The 24,520-nt window shown below is 41.9% G+C and overlaps 2 protein-coding genes across 4 annotated transcripts in view; one reads left to right on the top strand and one right to left on the bottom strand.

Moving 5' to 3' along the window:
* EIF5B (eukaryotic translation initiation factor 5B) overlaps positions 1-9,703 on the bottom strand; it is a 37,690-nt gene extending 27,987 nt beyond the window's left edge. The window contains exons 1-2 of the mRNA XM_056493733.1: positions 9,325-9,703; positions 7,736-9,158 (exon numbers count right to left, since the gene is read on the bottom strand). Coding sequence (XP_056349708.1) covers positions 7,736-7,770 — 35 coding nt within the window. The 5' untranslated portion in view covers positions 7,771-9,158; positions 9,325-9,703. The remainder of the gene's footprint in view (positions 1-7,735; positions 9,159-9,324) is intronic.
* Positions 9,364-19,737, top strand: TXNDC9 (thioredoxin domain containing 9). Of its 3 annotated transcripts, none has more exons than XM_056493939.1 (5): positions 9,364-9,446; positions 11,298-11,514; positions 13,719-13,837; positions 15,731-15,985; positions 18,204-19,737. In XM_056493939.1, exons 2-5 carry the CDS (start codon positions 11,326-11,328, stop codon positions 18,319-18,321), a joined length of 681 nt encoding a protein of 226 aa, XP_056349914.1. In that variant the 5' UTR covers positions 9,364-9,446; positions 11,298-11,325; the 3' UTR covers positions 18,322-19,737. The 3 variants fall into 3 exon arrangements, with proteins under 3 accessions (XP_056349914.1, XP_056349983.1, XP_056349829.1); XM_056494008.1 differs by lacking the exon at positions 9,364-9,446 and adding an exon at positions 9,722-9,839; XM_056493854.1 differs by lacking the exon at positions 9,364-9,446 and adding an exon at positions 9,862-10,356.
* Positions 19,738-24,520: the final 4,783 nt, after the last annotated feature.

Below are 24,520 nucleotides of genomic sequence, written 5' to 3'. Positions count from 1 at the left end.
GACTTCCTCATCACTGCCCAGGAAAACAAAGCCAAATGCAGGAAGACAGTACTACAGTTATTGAAATAAGAGTTAATAAGCCTTTACCATTTTTCTTTGCTCAGTGAACTTCTGCAGCTAAAATGCGTAATTGCCCTTTCTTGCCAAACAAGCTCCTCCAGCTTTCCGTGCCGGTTCTAGTGACGGAAAGCCAACTGACCAAGAGCATTTCACACTCTTCAATAACAGACAAGCTCGTTATACTAGCAAGACCACCAGCTAACATGCATGTTTTCCTCCTATGCTTTCTTAAGACCACACACAATTAGGACTTACAGTACATTTATTACAGTACCTACAGTACACATCCCCAAACACAGAGGAAAAACTTCATTGTAAAAAAGCGCCGTGCAAGTGCACATGACAGAGATGGCATCCTGAGCAGGCAGCAGTGAGATAAAGGGCAAAGAAAAAATACTAATCCATTCATGAACAGAAAGAGTAGAGCAATAGGATTATACAAAGGAGCTGAGTTGCCCTCATTCACATCAATTTGACTCGATTGAAATTAGGTAAATGAAACTGCAGAAATTAAATGGAAGAATTCAGCTTAAAATGAGACAATACCTAACTACTGGAAATCCAACTTCCAGCTTTGCAAATGAAGTCAACAGGATAACACTGTCCTGCTGAAACCAAAACTAAAGTGTACACACAGACTAAGAAATTACAAGCACTTTTTGATCCATTGCACTGAGCAACACAAACATGATTACTTATGCTTGTCTTCATCTTACAGTTAACATGCTAACTCAAATCATGTTAAAAATCTTTCAGTTAGGATTGGTTTTCAGCTGTCTCTGTTAAGGTGAAGTTGAAATGTAAGAAAACACTGTACAATTAAAAACAGACTAAAACAAACTAAACTTTCATGTGCAATGGGCAGAAGAGTCAGCAAGCTGACACAGCAAGAAAGTTGCATCACTGCTGTGAACTCACTGCCTACATTCCTGCATAATGAGAAGACTCTTTTTTGCTGAGGCAAGAGTGGATATTTCATCATATTTCATCAGCTACATGACACCAGCTCTTCTAACCTCCTTCAAAGGAACACCACTGTCATTAAGTAATTTTCTTTGCTTAAGAAAAAAAAGTCTTTGACCTTCAAAAAGACTGAAGAGAAGCTGAACTATTTCCATGTGTTTGGTTTTGCAGTCATTTTAGACTAAGTATAACTAATAGCTCTAGACAGATCTTTATCATTGTTTCCCTAGAGCACCTTACCCATCCGCCAGGTATGTGAGCAGTAAGCCCAGTAGCAAGATGCATTTCTAAATACAAGATTATCCAAAACCAGCAAGTTACCAATGCTGAATGACATCCTTGTAGTTGTTTTCACCTGCAGTATTAAGACTGTATGTAAAACAGAATGCCAGTTCAAGTTCTTCTAGAGCAACTGGTTTAAACTGTGCCAAAACATAAGCCACTTTGGAAGTAACAATTTAATTGTTCAAAACCCCGCATCATCAATTTGTTCTTTAAGTGGGTTATGAAATGAAAAATGCAGGCATCTGCTGGCTCAGCAAAGCTATTCAAAACATGAAAACAAAGCCCTGGCCTTTTTCTCATTTTGGCCTATCAAAGTACATTAACACCATAAGCTTCTTCTTTTGGTTTTGTTTTTTCTTCCACTGAAAACACTTAACGTACATATTACTGAGGCAGTTTGAAATTCAGGAAAGAATGAACTGTGCTCCTTTCTCAGCCCAAAAAATGGAGTGCCCAGATAAGCACCAGCTATGCAACCCACCACTGCTGCTGAGAGTGCTTTAAGAATAAAAATGAAATCACAGTCCCAGAAATAGGGCACCCTCCTCTTGCCTCTTCCTCAAACTAGGGTGTAGGGGAGGGAAGAATTTACTTCCTTGCTCATTCTCAGCCACATTTTCCCCTCTTACCAGCTCAGGCAATCCTGTGGCCTCAAGTCCTTTTGGTCTACCTTTCTGGGCAGCAGATGAGAACACACCTGATTTGTACTGTGGGCCCATAAGCATTGAATGCACCGCAATGGAAGCAGGTACAGCTGGCAGCTGGGGACAGCAAGAGTAACAGTACAGGGTTTGAAATGTCCAGCAGCTCAGCTGAACCGAGTTTTACATAGAACTATACCTTTGTGATTTTTCACAGATGAAGGAAGCTGGTGAAGCTACCTAATTACAAGAGAGAGCAAGGAAGTAAAATCTGACTAAAAGGGTAATTGCTCTTCATTCAGGCTCCCAAGACAATGATTCCATCACTAATATTAAAGAGTCATGCCTTCTCTTTCAAGTTTAGCTGGGGAAAAAGAGTAGCATAACTATCAGCTAAGCAAAACATTCTGAAAAAAAAAAAAGATAGAGAACTACACCTTTAACCCAAACAGATTCCAGAAAAATAAGAAGTCTCTTTTATATAACCTGAATTTAAAAAAGAAAAAAATCAAAAAAGAAAAAAACACCAAACCAAATAAACAATCAACCAAAAAAGAAGAAAAAAAAATCATTAAAGGGAAAAAAAACACACCACAATTCCACAACCTAAAATTCTCATTTAAATAAAGATATACCAAAACTTCAAGATCAAAAGCATCTGTTGTGGCTAGGATATGGCAACATGGCTCTCTGGAATAAAGCAGCTCTTCAAGGTTCAGTTTATGTGTTTACATCTCAAGAGAAAAGATGACTAAAAGCATGGAATGGGAAACACTAAGTAAAAAATTAGCATTCAGTCTTCCCTGAACAAGCACTTTTGGGTTTGTTTTTCTTTAAGAAAAGTGCAAAGACAACAGAAATTAGCATCATGTTTCACAACTTCCATATCCTACACATCTCAGTGTATAAAATCAAAATATATCACAAAAACACAATTTAAAACAACTTCAGAACTATACTTTACATTGCCCGTAATACTGAAGATCAAATTATGCCCACCTACATTAGCTATAATTAAAACCAATACTTCACCTGTATTTAAAGAAACATATTTCAGGCTATCAGAAGTCTTCAGAGAACTGAAACAACAGATTCTGCAATTCCTGATGGCTTGCAATCTACTATTTTCATACTTTTCATGAACAGTAGTTACACATGAGATTTGATGCCATCATGAAGATAATGAAAAGAATAAAGATTTCCACAAGAAAAGCTGCTTTTTACAATCTCTCTAGTGTAGTGCAGTGGTTTTTTGTTTATGCTGCCCTTACCACAGATATTTCATGACCCTTACAGACTTTTTACAATGGTGCTTTGCTTTAAAATAAAATCCAGCAAATATATATATGAAATATATAAGTATATAGGAAATGCCTGTGTTAAAAACTATAGGTTTGGGGAAAACAGAAATATACATTTGCATAGAACAGGACAACAAATTTCTGTAATGGCAAATTTATTTTGCATTATTTTACTCCATCTTTCAGTATAAAATCTTTCATCTGCCCAATGAGATTGGAAAAACAGGGATTTCAAGGGTTTATCAGCTATCCTCCTTGATGAAGCTGCAGAAAGTTTTGCTTGTGGAAATATTTTGAGAAGCAGATAACTTACAATGACACTTTGGTGTACAGAATGTTTCCAAACTATGCTCTAGCCTTCACAGAACTTTCCTACACAATATTGAGAAGATCTTACTTAACACACTAATAGAAAAGGAACCAAACATACTGACTAGTAGACAATACCAGACAAAAAGCAATACACAGCATCAGTAATAGCACTGTAAGTCTTATTTTAGCAGCAGTGTTCACTCTTGGTTGCAGAATCACAGCTAGCACCTGTAATTTCTAAAGCAATAAGCATGAATGATCAGAGTGGAATGCCTAGGCAACAAGTCACATTATTAAAGGGCAGAAGAATAAACACAGCTAAATACTGCCTACTAGAAGCTAAGGAAACCTATTAAGAGAAAAAGAAGGTGACAAAGCTGGGACAAGAGGAAAAAAAAACATTAAAAGCTAACACCTTCAAAAGGAAAGATCCATATTCTAGGCAAGGAATAATCTGTTACACAGAGTACATAGCACACTCACTAGGAAGTCTACAGCAGCAATTTGAACTCAGATTCAAAGCAGATTCATAACAGCCTCTCTCCACAAACATTAAAAAAAATTTCCTAACAAAATTCCAAAGACAGTAGGATAGAACCTTGACATACCTTCTGCCATTACAACCATATCAAAGAACCAAAGCACAACACTCCTCCCAAAAGGAGCTAGACTATACATCCGAGTACCTGCTCTTCAATTAGGAAAGCCTGAAAACTCAAGATCTCATATTTTCATTTAAATACTTGCTATGAAATTTCATTTGAAAATGAGTGATCACCACAAACAGAAAGATTCCAAAGAGGAAACAATTAAAGCGCTTCCCTATAGCTTAGCAGCTATTTTGACCCAAGATACTCTCCACCTTTACAAAGCACAAACATACCTAACACACCACAAAGTGACCATGTATCTGACCACTCTAGATAAATTTTGCTGGCAGATGCACAGCAATCAGGCAGCAAGAGTCACCAAAAGAGCTCCAGAAGGGCAAAACAGAGGTGCTAGTATAGTATGAACAGATTTGTAGTGTTCAGGTAGCAATCTGTATTCGTAACAGGCCACAGTCTTGCATTTTTCATTTTTTTCCTGCTCATCACAGCTATCATCTCACTCAGGGTCTTGTTATAGAAACAGGGTATAAGTACATAGGGACAAAATTCATCCTCAGCCTCATTTCTCTGCACACATCAATATCCACTGGTATGATCACTACCCTACTCAGCAGAAACAGGGGAGAAGGAAACTCCACTACAGAAGTCAAAGCTATGGGGCTGAGGGGAGAAAAGCAGAGCAAAGATTACTTGTACTTTACATAATTTTTCCCAGTGTGTCAAGCAGAAAATATCCCTCCTGTCACCACATCAATTCTCAAACAAATATTCACAGCATAAACATAACCACCTGCATCTTCCCACATGCTCCCTCTGCACTACAAGTTGTGCCACATACTTCAGGAGCTGCAGCCAAAAAGGATATAAGGGATTGTTCCTGTAATATAACAGTTGGAGAAAAAAAGAGAGGAAAAGGAGGAATAAATAGCACGGCACTATATGGCACAGAACTGAAGATGCAGCAAGCAAATCCAACTGGAAGCCTTTAATCACACAGTGCCATTCCTCTCTCACTTTACCAGAAATAGAGGGGAGACTGATGGGGGATTTTGGAACTTCAGATTCAAGCCAGAGATGCAAATACACAGTGCACCCTCTCTCTCAGGGGAACTTGATATTCACAAGAATGTCACCTAGAACCAAGACTACCAGAAAGTGAAAGTTACTTCTGCAGGTAACACTTGTTACATAACATCACTGGCCCTCCAGGTCCATCCTCACATCTATCCCTCAAACCCCCTGCTATAAAACACAGACAGTGTAACCATCCTGTCCTCTTTTCTCAACCACATTCTTGTTTATATTCTTCTTTCACATCATCCCTCTCCCTGCCATACTACTGTGTAGCCCTGTGACTGCACTGTCACTGCTGGGAGCAATTCCTAAGCTCTGTACTGCATTTGCAAGACCCTAAACTAAACCCAGGAACTAAAGCCTGTCAAGGCTTACTTTGGCTGAACTTCTGACCTGCCTGCAACTGTTCCTTGATTTAGCTGTGACAGCAATTTCTCTAATTAATCAGGTGCCTATGCCTAATTGGTTCTACTTTTGTTTACTTGACCTGCTGCAACCACAGTTTCATATAGAATCAGTGACAGCACAGAATGAGATATTCACAAGTCCACAACAATAATGTAGTGTAGAGAAATACAGGCCTGGTATGGGAGCAGTGGCCTTGAGAAGGGAAGAGACAAGACACAGCAAGGCACAGGCATATGGGATAAACAGAGATGGCTTCTACAGACTTGCTCCTACAGACACAGGACGCCCCACAACTCGAGAGATGCTGGCTAAAAGAAATGCAGACCTAAAGAAAATTTGTTTTAGGGGGAACAAACAAGAAATAAATAGTATTTAATACAGTATCTTTCTCTTATTTGGATGTACTGTGGAGCTAACCAATGGAGGTAGCCAGCCACAAAGCTTCACGGAATAACCAGTGATGAGCAAAGTTACATTAACAAGCATACAAGAACGATCTCAAGTGGATCCTAGAGTGAGGAAGGTGAAACCACAACCATGAGCAATCACATGCACCCGGTGAAGGACACCTGATGCTGACAGCTCTCTGCAGCAGCTCACCATCACCACCAGGATGAAACCACTGACCTTAGGACTTGGCAACAGGGAGCACGACTACAGTAATTGCGCTATTGTCCTTTCTTTTTTGCAGCATTGAGATCTGATGTAATAATAATCAGGCTTTCAAGATTTCAACTATTCTAACAAAAAATTCTTGACCTTTTCTTTAAGGTATGCTTCCATGTTTAAACACAAATGACATTTTGTGTGTAGCACACCAGAGAGGCCTGTGCTCAGTAATTTACACAGAGAAATATGTGCAGAGATATGCAGAGAAAACAAAGTATCCAGAAGGCACCAAGACTCCAACTGTTTCCTGCACACCAACCACTACCCATGAAACAGCCCCAAGAAACAGAGTTTCAGTACCCAAAGGTTTTTCCACACATCTGGCATCTACCACACTGCGTACAAAGACAGGCACTATGTCTTCGCACAAATATCCAACCCTTCCCTCTTCTTTCTCAAGTCACACTCAACTCACCTCCTCACCAGAGCTGCTCTCAAAATATTCCTGAGAAATACAGACCGTGAAACAAGTTGATAATGACAGTAAAAACCAACACACATGGCATGCCAAAAAGCATCAGGAAAAACAACCAGATGAGGAAAAAAAACTCACTGAGAAAATACTCATTACCCAGAAAGGACCGATGAAACAGTTTATAACCTGATCTGATAGAATAACAGCCTTACATAAGCATCAATACACGCCTAAGTAATAAATTCTCAGAGATTGAAGAGTATTTTGTGATACAGCTGTCATGGGGAGAAATTCCAGAGAAACACTTAATGGCTCAAGGGAAAAATGCTGTAGTTACTAGTTCATACACGTTTCAAGACATCAGTTTTCATTTAACTACCTGTCACTATTAAAAACTAAAAACACTCTTTAAACCGATTTTTTCTTTGAATTATTACTTTATAGTGATAAGTAAAAATACATTCTCTCCTGCTTGTGTAGGAGAGACACAATGTCATTTGGTCAGCATTCCATATGGTTAATACAGCTGCCTTCATAGGAAACTCTCTCACACAAAAAAGTTCAGATAGGGCATTGTCCACGACTATATGAATATAACGACAGAGGCGACTCTCTTATCGTCCAACCACTAAAATACCCACCATCTGCAAGAAACATGCAGATATCAGAGTCACAGCACGATCTATAGCACTAACGCCCAGCAAGAGATAAAAAATAATTAAGAAAGCCACATTTTAATCACTTCAATTGCACTAAGCAGCTATTTTTCAGCTGGAAATCGAGCCGCCAGCACCTCCACGGACAAACACACGCACGGCCGGGCCGGGCCGAGCCGGGCCTGGCGCGCCCCGCCTGCGATGAGGCCGCGAGTCCCGGCCGGGCCCGGCGCCTGACTCAGCGCCGTGTGGGCCGTGTCACGCCGCCGCGGGCGGCCCGGTGCGGGGGTCCCTACGGCGGGACGGGGGAGTGGGAGGGGGTTTTTCCTGTCTCGCTCACCTCTCCTCGCTGCGGTTCTTCTGCTTCTTGCCCATGGCGGCGGCACCGGCGCGCGCGACCCCTCACCGCTGACCGCGCGCCGCCCCGCGCGCCGCCCCGCGCATATGGCACCGCCGCACGCCGCGCACGCGCCTGCCCCGCCCCCGGCCCCGCCCCCCCGCGCCAGCGCCTCCTGCCGGCCGGAGGGGGAACGGGCCCAGAGACCGGCCGGCTTCGTGAAACCGGCTTTGTTCGCCTCTGTTTGGACGTCGGCAGCCCCCGGAAAATGTCTGAGTGACGCCTCGAATCTTATAGCTACCCTCCTGGTCCTCAGGCAGCCCCGGGAAATATCTAAATGATGCCCCCAGTCTGTAGATTCCCCCCAGCTCTCCTGCCTTCCCAGGGGCCCCAAGATTCCTGTCAGGATTGTGGCCCGTTTGGCCATGAAACCTGACTGATAGACAAAATAAACACGTTTGAAAAGGTTTATCTGGAGGTAAATGGGACAGCTAAGCCAAAGCGGGGGAATGGAGAGACTAAGAGGAAAGTTTTTATGGAGGAGCAGGGCAGCAGTGCAGTGACCAGAAGGTAATTTTGGCATTGGACATGCCCAGGACATCTCCCCCAGCCCTTCACTGGGCTCTGCTCGTCTGTCATGCCCAGCACCTCTTCGCCTACCTTGTAAAGGAAGTGTAACCAGAACTGTTCCATCTACCCTGGGGTGATTGGCCTTCTTCCTAACACGGGGGCCTAGGAGGCAGCACTGGGTTCATTGCAGTGACCTAATGGAGCTCCAGGAATGGGAGACGTTTAAACTATGGTAATTCCTTCCCCTTTGCCAGATTTTCTCAGGGTAGAAAGTTTTCCCTCCCACTCCTCTCCAAGGAGCCCAGGGAGCGCACACTCACAGGAAAGCCCTGCGGGGCAGGGGGAGGTGGCCGACGTTCAGAGACAGAGTGGAAGCGAGGTGGCAAGCACCATGCATTGGGGCGGAGCGGCTCTCAGGTGCGACCTCACCTTCCTCCGGAGCAAAGCAAGATGGACCAGAAATAACAACGCTCACAGGCAGCACAGACATCGTTTCATGTATTTATTTAACAGGCTTTGAGAGCTGCTGTTGTTGTCATCACCCTGCCGCCGTAACTCCTTTGGCCGACAGAGCAAGGCTCGCTGTTCTCCGCACCTTTCAGCCTCAGGATCACCACCTCCATACTGCTCCGCTCCCTAGCACCGTGGCTTCTTACTTCCCTCTGCCTTTATACAGCTGCAGCTCCTTATCAGTGCGTCCCACCCAGGCTCCCAGCCGACTGCACGTAAGATAAGGCCGAGTTTATCTTCCCACCGCGCCTTCTCCGTCAGCGCATTTCGGTACCGGCGAGCAACATTTCCAGGAAAGAAGAAAGCAGAACACGTGTGTTGGGATTTTTTTATTGTTGTTGGTTTGCTTTTTTTAAAAAAAAAAAAAAACAAGCTTTAATATCCCGTTACTTATATCAGCGGATATCAGCACTCACCGCAAGAAGCAAAGAACGGCGAGCCGCAGCTGCTGCAGCACAGCCCGGTTCTCGGCGAGCCCGCCGGGGCGGCACGGCTCCCGCAGCGGGACTCACCTCACGCCATCGCTCCGGGGCCTCGGCCTCACGCCCGAGCAGGAGTCCCCCAGAGACAGCGGCAGAAGCAGGCGCTGCCACCATCCCCGCCACAGCCGCCTGAGCCGCCTACGCGACCGAAAGTGAGTTGGAAGCAGGGGGCGTGCCCTACCCCGCCCCTCGCAGGCGCGGTGGGAGAGGGAATCGAAGCGCCCCGGCAGGCGGGTGCTGGCGGAGGCGGGGACGGCTGGGGACGCTCGGGGCGGAGCTGCGGCGTAGCGCAGGGTGGGGCAGCCACCCCGGGCAGGCTCCGAGCCGGCGGCTCCCGCCCGCAGGTGCGGCCTACACACACGCGCGCACGCGCGCCTGCGGGGCGCGCTCCCGGGCCCGCGGCCAAGTCAGCGCGTCGGGGGGCGCGCGTCCGTTTTCCCGGCCAATCAGCGCGCCGGGGGCAGTTCCACGCGCGCGCGGTCCGCCCCGCGCTAACTCTCGCGATAGCGGCGGAGGGGCGCGGCCGGCGCGCGAGGAAGCGGAGGGTGAGTGGCGGGTGCCGGGACCGGGAGCGCGTTGCGGCCGCGAGCGGCGACACCGCCAGCACCGCGCCCGGGGCAGGGCGGGCGGGGCGGCGCGGCGCCCCGGAAAGCTCATCCTGAGCCGGGTGGGTGGATTGTCTGTGGCGTTGTGTGTAGCGACTCCCGGAGAGAGGCACTTGGCGCCTGCGCAGTGCCCCTGCCGTGTGCCGCCCCCCGGTCCGGGACCCCCGCGCCCCTTCCCGGCCAGGCGGCGGAGCCGCGTCCGCGCTGGTGGTGCCGAGGCTCCCGGCTGTGCAGGAAAGGCCGCTTGGCACGCGGGGTTCCGCGGCTTGGGAGCCGGGACACCGCTGGGCACCTCGGATTGCAGTGGGGACTGGCGGGGGTTGGGGCGGCAGAGCGAGTGTGGCAGTGACACGTGTGGCAGCGGGCCGGGCACTGCTGCCGCCGCGATCTGGGTGCTTTCCCCGTCCTTACTCAGAATGCTTCTCTGGCCTGTGTGTGCAAGGTGTTCACAGAGCCGGTGAGTGACGCTGGCAGTTCGCCTGCTTTGACATACAGCCAAGAGTACCCTGGAACCCAAATTCAGCACTGTCAGATCCTGTGGTCAGCAGGTTGAGAGTACGAGTAGGGTGACTGTGCACTGTCAGTCACTACACTGGTAATTTTCTGCAGTGTAAGTTTATTGGGGATAGCAGTCAATTGTGTAGTCACAACTCTTCATGCACTCTGGTTTTGTGTGTTTTGGTGTGTTTGGGCAGGGAGAACTTTACAGAAAATTATTTTCGCTGTGTTTCTTCACACAGCAATTAGGTAGTGGCTTTTAAATCCTCTTGCTGGCTGCCATAGGGTGCTGTTTGCAATAGCAATTTTCTGGAACTAATTAAAGCAGTGTATTGGCCTAGAGCATTTGCTGTTGAGCACCTTGTCTTTCTTGTAGCTGAGCAGAGGAGTGTTAACTCAGATTTAAATATGTTAATGTGCCTGATGAGCTTAAAGTAATTGCATTTAAACTACTGGCATAAACTTACATACTGAGCATTGCTTAGACTTGTTCTGAGGCATCTTATATCTCCTCCCAGCAGCTTGGACCTTTCCAACTGAATCTTCTTGTTTCAGAATATTTGTTAAAGTTAGTACATCTGGCTCAGGATGAGCATCCTTTTGGAACTGATGAATTTTTCTTCTTTATGTTAACAAGTAGTTTCAGGTTCCTGTGCACTTTCAGTAGCTGCCTTTGTGGCTGAAATAATAGGACTTCACTTGTATATTTGCCATCTGTGTTCATCATGAATATATTCCAAAGTGGGTTGCAGTTAAGAAAAGAACTATCTGCTAACTACTTCTGTCTTCAAATAGCAGAGCCCTTTGTTTTTCTATAGTGTGAACTGCAAGCAAAGAGAGATCAGAGTTTTAATTAAGAGTTTGCGTAAATGTTAATTCCTTGTATCACTGTTTCCACAGCTCTGAAGAGACCACTTTCCAGCTAAAGATGGCTGCTGATACCCCTGTTGATATCCTTCAAAAAGTTTTGGAGAATGAAATACTTCAGTCAGCCAAGGTTGTGGAAGAACATCTGGATGCTGAAATACAGAAGCTGGACCAAATGGATGAAGATGAATTGGAACACCTTAAACAGAGGAGGCTTGAGGCCCTAAGAAAGAGCCAGCAGCAGAAACAAGTAATTTCTGTAGTATAGACTCTGTAGTATAGACTCTTGATGTGTGAGTGTAACAGACTTTTTTGGAAACCCTTGGGAAATTGTATATGTGAACTAAGTGTTTTGAGATTGTTTGGTTGTTTTTGTGAATTTTTCCCTCTTTCTCTCCTTTCTATACTTATTAATTTTAAATTATCCAGGAAAGTAAGTGTCTGTCCACATGTGCATGCTTTGTGTTTTTTAACAGGAGGAAAGAAGCACCTCTGTGATTGTCATAATAAGGATAGGATAAGGAATCTCATACAGAGATTTGAGTGTGTCTGTGTTCACTGAACATTGCTGTCTGGAAGCATAAGTCCTGTAGGCAACCTAACCATAAGGCTTTAGGCTCCTTTTGAAGTCTTTCTTCTGAAGCTTCTGGATTGTTACTTACAGCATGTGATATGTGCCCTCTTGTTAAGGTATTTTGTAGAAGGGTGAAACAGGACTTTTCCTTGTTCCTAGGCTGGAATCATTTGTTGCACTTCTCCTAAGCCAAGGTTGTCTTGGTACGACTGCTCATTTCCTCTTACAGGAAGGAATCTCCCTTGGGACCTGACACCTCATGTCAAATGAGGTGGTCTTTATGCTCCTTCAGAGCTCTTTTTGAACAATAGTTTACACCATAATTTTGGTAACGTGGTGTGAGACCTGAATTATAAGTAGGGAAACTGTAGGTTTCTCAGCCTATTCCATTTGAGCTAACCTAAACAAGAAATTGATTGTGGTGGGGGAGAAATGACTTGGCTGAAAGGAGATGCCTGGCTGATGGAGTCCTTAAAAACAGATGCCAGGCTTTGCCGTGGGAGTGCAGTGATTGTCATGGCTGGGATGCTGGAGGACAGGCAGTGTCAGCAGCTTTGGTTCTGTAAACATGGAAGTAGAGAAAGGGGCACACTACTCGATTGTCTTCAGAAGTTCAGTTTATATTTGATTCTGGTGTTTCCTTTTTCAGAAGTTGTAACAGTTAGATGTCCTTGGATGTGAACATGTGATAGACATCATGCAAAAACTTTTTCATGTCATTTGGTCTTAAGTCACTGTTCTCACACACTTTCAAATGCAAATGTGAGGTAGGATACTGCTCAGTAAAAGGAGTGTGCTGTCACACTATTCCAGAATAAATCTGTGGAGAGGGGAATTAATGCATAATCACTGTTGATGGATCAGTGAGTTCTTGATTTGCATCATGGTGACTTCTTCATATGCTCATACTTCCATGAATTTTTAATGTACACAATATTCAGGAGTTTCTTTGTTCTATCCTTATTTAGCTTACAGGATATCTTTGGTTTGGTTGGAAACCCTTTTCTTTCACCTTTGTAAGACAAAACTGCAGATTAAGAGCAGTAATTTGTCTAATTTTTCCCTCTCATTGGAAAATGAAGTTTTTTTGTCAAATTTTGTCATACTGCACTACGTCTAATAATTTAGATTAATCTTTTTTTGTTTAATACACTGCAATTCACTTTTAGTAATGTAGAGGCTGTGGTTTTTTTCCTAAGTATGTTTGTCCAAAATGTGGAAGATCAGCTCTTTGGAAACTATCTCTGCATGCTTAATCAGACAGTTTTTGAAGTTACCTCTAAATTTTAGTTACCTCTAAATAATTTACCTCTAAATTTGGCATTCTGTTCTCCATCAGTGCTATGACTAATAGTGCACATGTGTTTTCTGAATGATTTTCTGTGAGCCTGAATGATTTTCTGTGAGCCTGGTTCATGTTAATCCCTTCAGTGTATATTTGATAGGAAAACATCATCTATTGCAGATGAGTTAGTAGGCTTTTTTCTTACTGATTTTTTTTAATAGAGTAAAAAATCCAATTTCTTTAACTCATGTAATTACTTGACTATATTTGTGATGGGTTCTTTAAGTGTACAAAAAATTTTCAAATGCCAAGAACTTTCTTTGAACTGTCTTGTCTTACTGAGAGGCTGCATTGCAGAATTTTATGCAGTTCTGTACAAGATTTGTATTGCCAAATAAGGAAGGTGGCCTTATCTATGTATTTTCAAAATAAAACTAAAGGGGAGGAAGTAACTTGTTTCTCCACTACTGTATGAGATGGGTTTTCACTGCAGGCCCCTCTTCCAAAATGGATATTTTCTAAAAGCTGTAGAGTTTGCACAACAGATAGACTAACAACCTCCATACTAATTATTTGCTTTTATGTTTTCCGAAAGGAGTGGCTTTCAAAAGGACATGGAGAATATAGAGAAATCCCAAGCGAGAGAGACTTTTTCCAAGAAGTCAAAGAAAGTAAAAATGTGGTTTGCCATTTCTATAGAGATACAACGTTCAGGTATAGTAAATAAGCTGTGCTGAAGAAACCTTTTGTTTAAAGATGTCTACAAAAACAGATGCGTTTTTTTGTTCTTTCAAATCCCACTCATAAACAGGCATTTTTAGATGTGTTCACACATTGCTTCATTATAAATCTCAGTTAATTTTTAAGACATTTGGTTTTTTTAAATGTATTTTTCCACTACAGTTAGTCTGAACATGATTTGCCAGCAGTTAATACTCTACTACATAGTTGATTAGAACATAGGTGTATAACCTCTTTGACAATATTTGAGAGACTGCTGTGTTTCATTATTGATTTAGTTTGAGGCAGCCAGGTCTGTAAATGTAGATCATACAAGAGCAGCATTTCAAAAAGATGCCTTTGGTTATTCCAGATAGAGATATTCTGAGTGGTTCTCGCAAACAGAAAAAAAATACAACTACAATCTTGTCTAGGCATATTGAGAATTTAACCTTTTTACTTTGAAAGGATCAGTTGCAACTGCTTTCCCCTTGTTCCTGTGCCTTTGTGATTCTGTCACTTTTCTTAGAGTGTGAGACATCTAAATCTGAGAATATGTGCTGACTCAGAATAGGAACCCAAACTAAAATGTCCCACTTCCTTGGAAGAATTTCAGAAGTTCTGGGCTGTAGGCTGCTCCTCACTGGATCTCTCTCAATGTGTTATGTTAAAATGCAGTTGCAAAGTAGAGTGGTTTATTGAAGGAGAAGCCAGTTGTCCTGGTTTTGGTTCTTTGGAGTTTTTTTCCCCCCAAAGGTGTTATGTTCTCCCTAGCTTATAGAATATAAACTGAAACAGCCTCCATGTGAGAAATTGAAAGAGGTCAAGGCTGGATTTTGCAGTGAGGTATCTGTGTCCTACATTTCCTAAGTGATTAAAGCAGTTCCGTTTGGCTAGTTTTTACTCAAGAGGGTGAAAGGCTGTCACTGCAAATAAAGTAAAGGTTTAGGTTCTTGTTTCTTGAATCAGCAAAGTCTGTAAGCTCAGACAGGAGAAGGAACTTTTGAGCAAGTGCTATGTAAAGTGTGTCATGCTGGCAAGCAGGTTGAAGCTCATATCCTGGGTTTACCAACCACCGTATCAAGTTGCTTTCATCTTTGCCAGTCCAGTTTTTTGGTCTGTTCAGCTCTTCTCTCGGGTTTAAGGACAGTCACATTACAGATGTGACTCTGTCACATCACCGAGTTCATGCAGCTAAGCCAGACTGCTTAGAGAAGACTATCCAGAAAGCTGAGATTGCAGGTGACAAGTCCACAAATCTCTGTGATCTGACAAGTATTTTGAGCAGTTCATGTCACTGTCCCATAGCTGAGAAACAGTAATTGTATACTCAGTCCTATTCCATGGCAACAGAGAAGTGAAGTATTTTTGTCTTTAGCACTACTGTGCAAAGCAGCCTGTGCAAATCACTTTTTTTTTCACTTACACTGAGTTACTGCATCTCAGCTGTGAAGGTAGTGACTGCAAAAATCCAAAACACTGTAACAGGTTGAGAGTACTTCTCTGAAGAAATCTTATATAGAAAAATTTTTCCAGTTGACAGGCAGTGAAGCTAGAGCTGGAACAATAGAATGTCATCATTAAGTACAGGCCTCAAGAAATGAGACCAAGGTTTCCAGGTATATGGAGAGTAATTAGGAAGAAATTAGAGACGGGTGGTATAATTGTACAGTACACATGCTCCAGGCTGTTCCACTATTAGTCATTAAATCCAGCTACCTCTGAAACATAGTTTCTCTTGAAACTAAATGTTCAATTACAGTCATGTCTAAGTATTAACATGCTAGAACTAGCTCTTTACTGCTCCTTTTAAACTTTCTATCAAATGCATATTCGTCAGCTTATTCATTCCAACACTTCATATATTTTGGGTTAATTTTTCCACAGGTGCCAAATAATGGACAAACATTTGACTGTATTGGCAAAAAAGCATATTGAGACAAAATTCTTGAAATTAAATGCTGAAAAATCTCCTTTCTTGTGCGAGAGACTGCGCATCAAAGTAATTCCCACTCTAGCACTAATAAAAGATGGAAAAACACAAGACTACGTCGTGGGCTTTACTGACCTCGGTAACACTGATGACTTCACTACAGAAACCTTAGAATGGAGATTAGGCTGTGCAGATGTAATTAATTACAGGTAATTAAGTGTTTTGTGATTCTTTTATTTTCAGATAAGTACAAAGAGAATGAGCTTACAGACAGGAGAATTTGAAAGGTGGTAACTTCAGTGTGTTGTACACTAAAAAGGACATGTAAAAGTTTAATCTAGTTATTTAATCTGTGTGCTTCTTCAAGGGAAGGAGGAGAATCTCTTTGGCAGAGTATTGAGACATTTAATGAGTGTTGAGTTGCCCTTTTTGTAGAGTAATAAAAATGAACCCAGTTCTTGTCATGAGGTGTATGGAGTAGCAGTGATGCTCTGATATGGCTTCAGAGTCGTGCATCTAATGTAATCCTATAGCATCTATAGATGCTTCATGTCACAGTTGCAATGCAGTAAAGTCTGAGCATTTTTAATCCACTTCAGAGAAAACTTAGTCATCTTTAAACTTCATCTAAGTCAGTATTACATACATGTATATACCTTTTTCTTCAACGAACAGTACTAAAAATGGAAAATAATTTGAATAAGTGTAAATAAATTGAGTAACAGTACAATATAATCATCATAAATACCTTATTAATGACTACAGAACAAAAGGCAGTAGAACATATGTGTCACCTCAATAGCCTAACTTTACAGGAGAATTATTTACCAAAATTCTGCTTTCCTTTCCAATGCAGCTCAAATGTCATCTTTCTTTTTAGGTTAATTTTGCTCTATTGCTTTGAATGTCTTTAGTGTTTTTTAAATTTTAAATTTCATTAACTAAATTTATTTAAATGTCTAATGAGGTAAAATTTTGGCAAGAAGTATCTTAAAGCCAAAGAAATTACTACTCAATTTGGCTTAGTAGCTGTTGAACTTTGGGTGAAATGACTGAAATTTATAATTTTAAAACAACTGGTATTTCCCAGTTCAGTTAAAAGCAAGTATGCAGAGACAGCTTGGGTGCATATTTTAGGCAGCAACAGCCTTTTATGGGAAAAATCTTTCACTGGAGTAGTATCAAGCACCAGTGAATTTGCTAAACATTGATACATTGGCTTATGACATAATTTTACTACTACTTGATCTGCTAGCACTGTGTATTTGTTCTTAGCTCCTAATGGAGTGGGGCGATTTTGTTCTTCATTCATTTTGGCAGACCCTGCCTTTGCAACACGAGCCACATTTCCACGCTGCTCTGAAAGTAACATCCCACTCTCTGGAGTTCCTGAAAAGGGCATAGGAATAGAGAGAGCTTAGGAATAGTTCTTCAACCTGTGGGATAGCAGATGGTAAAAGGGTATACTTTATTTAGGGGAAAAACTGTTCAGGTCAGATTATTTGCCCAAAATCAGATTCAGGTGGTATGTTGATGTATGTAGTAATTAAATCACAATGAATGAACTGTATATTTAAGATAAATATCATCAAAATAGTGTTAACATTTTGTAAAGAACTACAGATTTGTAAGCATCTCTTTATAGCTAATCCCAGCAGGTTGTAATTGTTGTAATTGGTCACTCACTCACTGACACTTTGATGCAAACCCCTCACAGGTCACCAGAACAAAAGCAGGGCACACCCTTTTGTGAGCACACAGAGGGGATTCCCCTCCTTGTGCAACCTTTCTGGAAGAGAATCAGGTGCTCCAGGTTTATGTGAAAACCAGTTCCCCAACAGGGAACACAGGTCCATTCCCATGGATGCACAATGCTGGTGAGAGAGCCCCTGCAGGATCATGGGGACACTCGGAGGTGCAAGTTCTCCCACAGTCCTGTAGAAGATGTGCAGTTCTGTGTGAAAACTGCTGTGCCTGGCCTAGGCAGAGACAGCACAAGGTGACTTCTGGCAAACCCCAGTTTTGACTCTAGAATATGACTCCCAAGTCCTCATTAGCTTCTTTTGTACTGATGGCTCCTCATCTGTTTTGAAAAGTCTCTCTGTAATTCCCTGGTTAGAGTTTAATCTGACAGATAGTCTTTAGCATGATCAGTTTGCAGGAAAAGCCTTTTCAAACAGTTTTTCTCTACAGCTCCACTCACAGGTGCTGTTTATTTTTACACTCCTGTCTTAACTCCAGTTATCCAGGCCATTTTGACCAGGATGTGCTATGCTACCAACACCACAGTGCTGCTTAGGGTGGGCATTGTGTTCTCTTAGAATATGTTTTTCTGGAAAAACACATTCTAATTAGGTCATTAGGGATGATGCTTACTGTCTGTATGAATATGGCTTTAATCAACTTGTCTTAACCCTTTTTCTGTAGTGGAAACTTGATGGACCCACCTTTTCAAAGTCAAAAGAAATATGGAACAAGCTTTACAAAGCTGGACAAGAAGACCATCAGAGGAAAGATATATGATTCAGATTCTGACGATGACTAGAAGAGCCACTAAATATATTTGTAAATCATCTTTTGTTTATGCGTAGTACATTTCTAAGAATGTTTTTTATAAAGCTTACTGCTTTTCATTGCATCTGCACATAATTCTCATTTTTCTATACAGTTTTATACAACTGAGTCACAACAGAAAAAAGCTTAAGTATTTTTTTTCCTCTTTTGGAAGTCATTTGTAATTTGAAAATCTTAGTCCTTGTAACTAAACGACATGGCAAATGAACTTAAGCCCTTTGTCTTAAGTATAAGCTTATGAAATGTTTTGAAGTAACTTAGAAACAGCGGTATGAAGTCAGACCAAAGGTCCCTCTGGCCCAGGATCTGGTCTCAGTGGCTAAAAGGAGATGCACAAGGAAGAATGAAAACAGGGTCCAGACAGCAATGCTTCCCCACAATCTACTTTAAGCGATCTGTGGCTTGGGGAACACCATATCTGAGAGCATTTGCTGCTTAAAATAATGGAAGAAAAATTTCTTTAAATCCTCATAGTATCCAGGCATCTACATCATATGGCAAGGAGTCTACAGTTAAACTGTGCTGTGTGAGGAGCTACTTCCTATTGTTTTCATTGAATCTGACAAGGGTTTTTTTTCTGTTTTTCTTTATTAAAGGAGGTAACAGGCATTTTTTTAAAAAAAGATTGTTCTCTATGAGTTCCTCTTCCAGTTGTCTTTTTTGAATTTATTATTATTTACATTATCAAGTAAAGCACCACAAAATTATTAGTAAAGAAATTGTGCATTTTAACAAATAATTGTTTCTCTTATGGTGCCATATCATGCCATTGACTAAATTAACTGCATTGCACTGTAAGTTGTAAAAGCAGTCATAACTTCTGTGAGTTCTGAAATAAGAGAAATGCCTTTTTACCATCTACGAATGCTGCATGTCAGAGCTGATACAGCAGGTAATAGCACATAACAACAAGCATATTGAAAACAGCCTTGTTCACGGATTTGTATCATTCTGTGGTTGTGAATGTGTGGATTTTATAGCAGATGCTTTGTACAAGAGAGTAGAATAGAGGAAAGTATTTGGGAGAAACCTTGATTGTTAAGTTTAGATATAGTGCTGCATACTGTGTACTGTTCTTCAGTTATGAACAGAATTTTTAAGAGAGATCTTCCTTGGATACAATGTAAAATTCCTGGCTAGGTGAACAGTTGATGAGTTTTCTTTTCATTTTCAAAGAAATCGTTTGCTTTGTACTGAAGGACCCTTTTGAGGTGGTACCTTGAATCCAGTTGGTCCAAAAAGCAGTGAAGTGGGTCTAGCCAGTCTTGCTGCCTTCTAATAGAGAACACTTGTGATTGGGCCAGCCCAGCAATATATCTCTTTAAGTTTAAAAAATTATATTTTATTTCTGTTCATGTACATTGAAATAAAATTATTTTCATTCTAATGTTGACTACTGCATCCTTTTAAAGAAGGAGATCTAGATGCTGTGGATTAATTTCTCTATTAATAAAGTCCATCAGAAAGTGTTTTATGAGCCCTTTCTAGATTTCTAATAGGCGATACACAGTTTTGTCTTAACATACAGGATCACTTTGTGAACACAATCAGCTTAAGAATTACACAGCTGCCTGTTGATCTAGGAGATGCATAAAGGAGACTTGCTTCACATTGATCCCTTTTCTAATGCTCTTTAAATGCATTAGAAAGTGCTCCTTTTTCCTGCATCCAGTTGCACAAAATTCAGGAAACCAATGTTCCAACAGTATTTTTACAAGTGTCTTAGCAGGACTCATCACTGAGCTCTAATTGTGTTGAATAAGCTGTGGAAATATAAAATCACCTCTAATGTGTGCATGCTGTGTGGAAATGCATGGGCTTGTCAGGATTCCAGCACGGTGTGTTGTTGGAGGTTACTTACTCAGTTCTGCACGTGAATAGCCTCGTTACAAACTCAGTGCAAATCCTGCTTGGAGTCTGTGGTTTCATGTTACTTTAAGCTGATGATCTTTTTTCTAGGTTAATCTTCCTTCATCCTTCCTGGGACCTCTTCCTTCATCAGGCTTGTAATATGACCACACATACTCTAGTGCTGATACAAGGAGTTTGCAGGAATGTGTGGCTTGGGTAGAGTCAGACTCAGGGAATGGGCTGGGTTGCAGGGGACCCTGGAGATCACCTAGTTCTAACCCCCCTGCCATGGACAGGGGTGAAAAGGGAAGTTGAGACTGTTTGTACTGTAAATTTAAATTTATTTTCAAGTAGTAATCTCATAGATTTGCTTCAAGTCTTTACTTTCATGTCTGCTTTATGCATATTCTGTCTTGAATGAACATTAGAACTATTACTGAACTGTCCTCTTGGTTGCACCTCCATCCTGCATGTTACTTTGAGATTAACAATTCAAACCCAAAAATATTTGTTTTGCTGAAACCTAGAAGTTTTTAAAAAATGGAAAATTCATTTAATTTGAGTAGTGAGGAACAAATTACTCTTCTATGGTAGAGTTTAATGATTTTGCCATGCAGGTTAAATTAATGAATTGTCCATGATCATAAGACCTGGGACATTAGGCTAGAAGTGTCACGATACAGAGAACTCCAGCTCAAATATATGTCAGTTGTACAGACTTGAAAAGCAGAAAGATTAACTTTCTCAACAGCAATCTAGTGGCCATATGGCTGATAGATGAGATGATGATGATTTGCAAAATCCAGAAGGAACACAGGTTTTATGTGATTAATTGCTTACAGTAGATGGATGAGGTATGTGAGGACATGACTGACTAATGGGTATGACATGAGCCCAGACCTATCACAGAATGGTACCTGGTCTGACATGTGTCACCTATGAAAGGTTGTTAGACAACAAAGAGATGAGAAATGTTCAGTATAGCTTTGGAACTGATGGAGCTTATGCCTGAACTCAGCATATAACTTTAATAATGATTAGTGCTTAAGTAAGTGCCTGAGGCTTGGTATGATATAATAAAAAAAAAAGCATAAAGGTAATAATAATAGCCAAAGAGGGTCTTGGTTGTTCAGTTCTTGAAGCTGAATTACGTGGACTTGACTGGACACTCTTTGGTCACTGATTGATGATCCTGGGTTTTGCCATGTTTCTACTCAAGAAATCTACCCCAAAGTGGACTGATGAGTTGAGCTTTGGGATCTGGGAGTGTGAAGAAGTCTGGTGCCAGAAAGAGGCAGGATGAGAAACATTCTGGAGAGGGCAACAACTGAGTAGCTGCTCTCAGACCCCATTAGTAGGCTGGATTACCTGCAAGTATCCCAGGGGTGGAGGGAAGCCAACTCAAAAGATGAATTGATGCTCTCAAGTTCTATGTTACAAGTAAACCCCTTTTTTTCTATCCCCCACCTAGAAATACTAAAATGAAGGTTTTTCTATAGAAATTCGTGTAGGAATTTGGGCTTTGACCAGTACAGCTTCTAAGACAAGCCCTTTGTCTTCTCCATAAGAGTAAAGCTGTTGTTCACAAACCAGTGTGAGGGATGCTGTCACTTCATCTCTCATATACACACAAACAAGCACTAGCTGATGCAGAAATAACATGTTTTTTGTACTCATTGCATATACAATAGCTGTGTGACCCACTTTTTGAAAGGAAAATTCTGTCAGTAGTGCCTGATCTGTCTCTTTAGAACAGCTGTATGACAGTTTGAGAGTGAGAGTTGTGCTCTGGAGCTGAAGAAAAGCCTCTAAAAATCGGAACGTGAGGGTACTTGATGTTTCAGTAGACTGCTTGAGAACTCTTCTGAGGGGTATGTTGCTCCTGAGCCACATTTAAAGGATAAATTGAAATAGGTTCCACCACATTTGACACAAAAAAGGTCTACTCTGATCTTTTGTTCTTGGATCATGCTTGGGAGCCTTAAGCGTTCAGCAGAGGGACAGGGAACAAGGAGCATCTGGACTGGCTGAATGGGACTCTTACAGAAAAATAAGGTTTAAAAATTAACTTACCTTCTTCACAAACCATGCAATCTCCAGTAACAATTGGCTTTCATTGCATGAAAATCAGGTGATTGTAATGCACAGAACAACATTAATTACCTTCCTGATCTACTTCCTCCTTGCTAATTATTTATTTTGTTAGTGCACTGCCCTAGAAAAAAGCCTGAAATTGTTTCCTGTTTGTTTTCTAGAATGTTAACAGTCCTCAATGCTTTGTATCATTAATTCCAGGCACACAAGAATGCCCTTAATAGTTATCATCAAAACACAGAATGTTTTGTGTTGGAAGGGACCTTAACCATCACTTAGTTCCAAGCCCAATGGGAGGGACATCTTCCACAAAACCGGGTTGCTCAAAGCCCTATCCAGTGTGGCCTTCAACACTTCCAGGGATGGGGCACCCACAGCTTCTCTGGGCAACTGGTGCCAGTGTCTCACACAAAGACTTTCTTCCTTGTACCAAATCCAAACCTACCCTCTGCCAATTTGAAGCCATTCCTCTTTGTCCTATCACTACATGCCCTTGTACAAAGTGCCTCCACAACTCTCTTGTTTGACCCTCTAGGTAGTGGAATGGGCTATAACGTCTCCCCAGAGTATTTCCTTTTCCAGGCAGAACAATCCTAATTCTCTCAGCTTGTCTTCATAGGAGAGGTGCTCCAGCCCTCTGATCATCTTAGTGACCTTCCTCTGGACTTGCTCCAGCAGCTGCACATCCTTCTTACTTTGGGAGCCCAGAGCTGAATGTGTTATTCCAGGTGGGACCATATGAGACTGTAGTGGAGGAGCAGACTCCCTTCCCTAGGCTCCTGGCCACAACTGACTTTGGTGCAGCCCAGACACAGCTGCATTTCTGGTCTGTGAGTGCACATGTCTGGGTCATGTTGAGCTTCTTGTCAACCAACACCCCCAAGTCCTTCTCAGGCCTGTTCCCAATCCAGTCATCCCCCTGCCTATATTTGTGCTTGGGATTGCTCCAACACATGTGCAGGACCCTAACCTGGCTCAGACTTCTAATTACTTGCTTTAAGTGGTAGATCTGTATTTAAGATGGGAGATGAACAAGCTCTCACAGAATCCAATCCAGTAACCTTTTTGCTAAGACACCTTTTCTACAGTAGAATTAAAAACCTCATTTTAGAGAACAGAATAAAAACACTTGTTTTCCTCCCTCATAAACACTTCTGGCCTTAGATATTTTATGTGAAGGCCAGAGAGATGTAGAGTGGGATGTTACTTCAATGCTCATCTGCATTCTTCAGAAAGGCAAGATAAAGGAAGAGATTGGGACCCTCAGCACTTGTTCACTTCTGAATACAGTGAAAACTGAGAGCCTCATGCCTTACAACTTTGAAGACTTTTGAAGATGTGTAGATGTGGTGTTTAGGGATGTGGTTTAGTGGTGGAATTGGTTAATGGTTGGACTCTATGTTCTTAGAAATGCTTTCCAGCCTAAATGATTCTGTGATTACTTCCAGATATACTAGATGTAAAAAAGAAAATACTATGGAAATTTAATTATTAAACTGGGTGTGTCCCTTTAAAAGCTGAGAAGGACAACTGTAGAGGATTTGTCTGAGATGATGCTACAGATGCATCTTTACCTGGTCAGTTAGTTCTAGGTATCCAACCTACGTCAGCAGTGATGGGCAGCTTCCCTATAAAGCAGTTACAAAGTCTGAATACCTGGCGCTACCTATAATTACATCTGAGACAAAAGGAACAACCTGAGAAATTCATCTGCCTGTTGATGTTATGAAACATATTGAAACTCACAATGGAGACAATAATTAATGTGGGTATCATTCCAAGTAATTTTAGATGGTATTCTCACCACCCAGTGACATGTGATGCTAAAACCTGCAACCTGAAGGAGAACAACATGTGCAGCATGTAGTACTTTTCAAAATGATGCTCCATTTTGATCGCTTCTCCATTAAGCAGAATGAAAAACTTCCCTTGGCATAAGGGGGAAAAAATATAAAGTGAAAATCTGTGAGTAGGAAAGAACTGTTGGTACTGAACCTTGGTGTATTTTAGGTCTCAGGAGTGGTCCCTTCTAGTTTATGTAAGACAGTGGAAAATGCTATTGTGTCAGGTAACATTTTTTGTCCACTCTGCTCTCTCTTTACCTGAATGTAACCAACAGTGTCATTGACAGACCACAGAGAAAGCATGTCTGTGGTCACTGACTGCAGCTTAATTCCAGGATGCCCATGAATCAGGAACTTTTCCTGCTTCTTAAATTTAAGAAG

This window comes from Oenanthe melanoleuca, chromosome 1, assembly GCF_029582105.1.
Source record: "Oenanthe melanoleuca isolate GR-GAL-2019-014 chromosome 1, OMel1.0, whole genome shotgun sequence".
NCBI lineage: Eukaryota > Metazoa > Chordata > Aves > Passeriformes > Muscicapidae > Oenanthe > Oenanthe melanoleuca.
Note: the sequence above shows the minus strand (reverse complement) of the source record. Positions and strands in the feature narration are given on the sequence as shown.

What these genes read in the sequence shown, in the direction of transcription:
- TXNDC9 (XM_056493854.1), top strand. Translation starts at nt 10,316, where the DNA reads ATGCTTCTCTGGCCTGTGTGTGCAAGGTGTTCACAGAGCCG. An exon ending in TATAGAGATACAACGTTCAG is followed by an intron (nt 13,838 to 15,730) that starts GTATAGTAAATA and finishes ATTTTTCCACAG; the next exon opens with GTGCCAAATAATGGACAAAC. An exon ending in GCAGATGTAATTAATTACAG is followed by an intron (nt 15,986 to 18,203) that starts GTAATTAAGTGT and finishes CTTTTTCTGTAG; the next exon opens with TGGAAACTTGATGGACCCAC.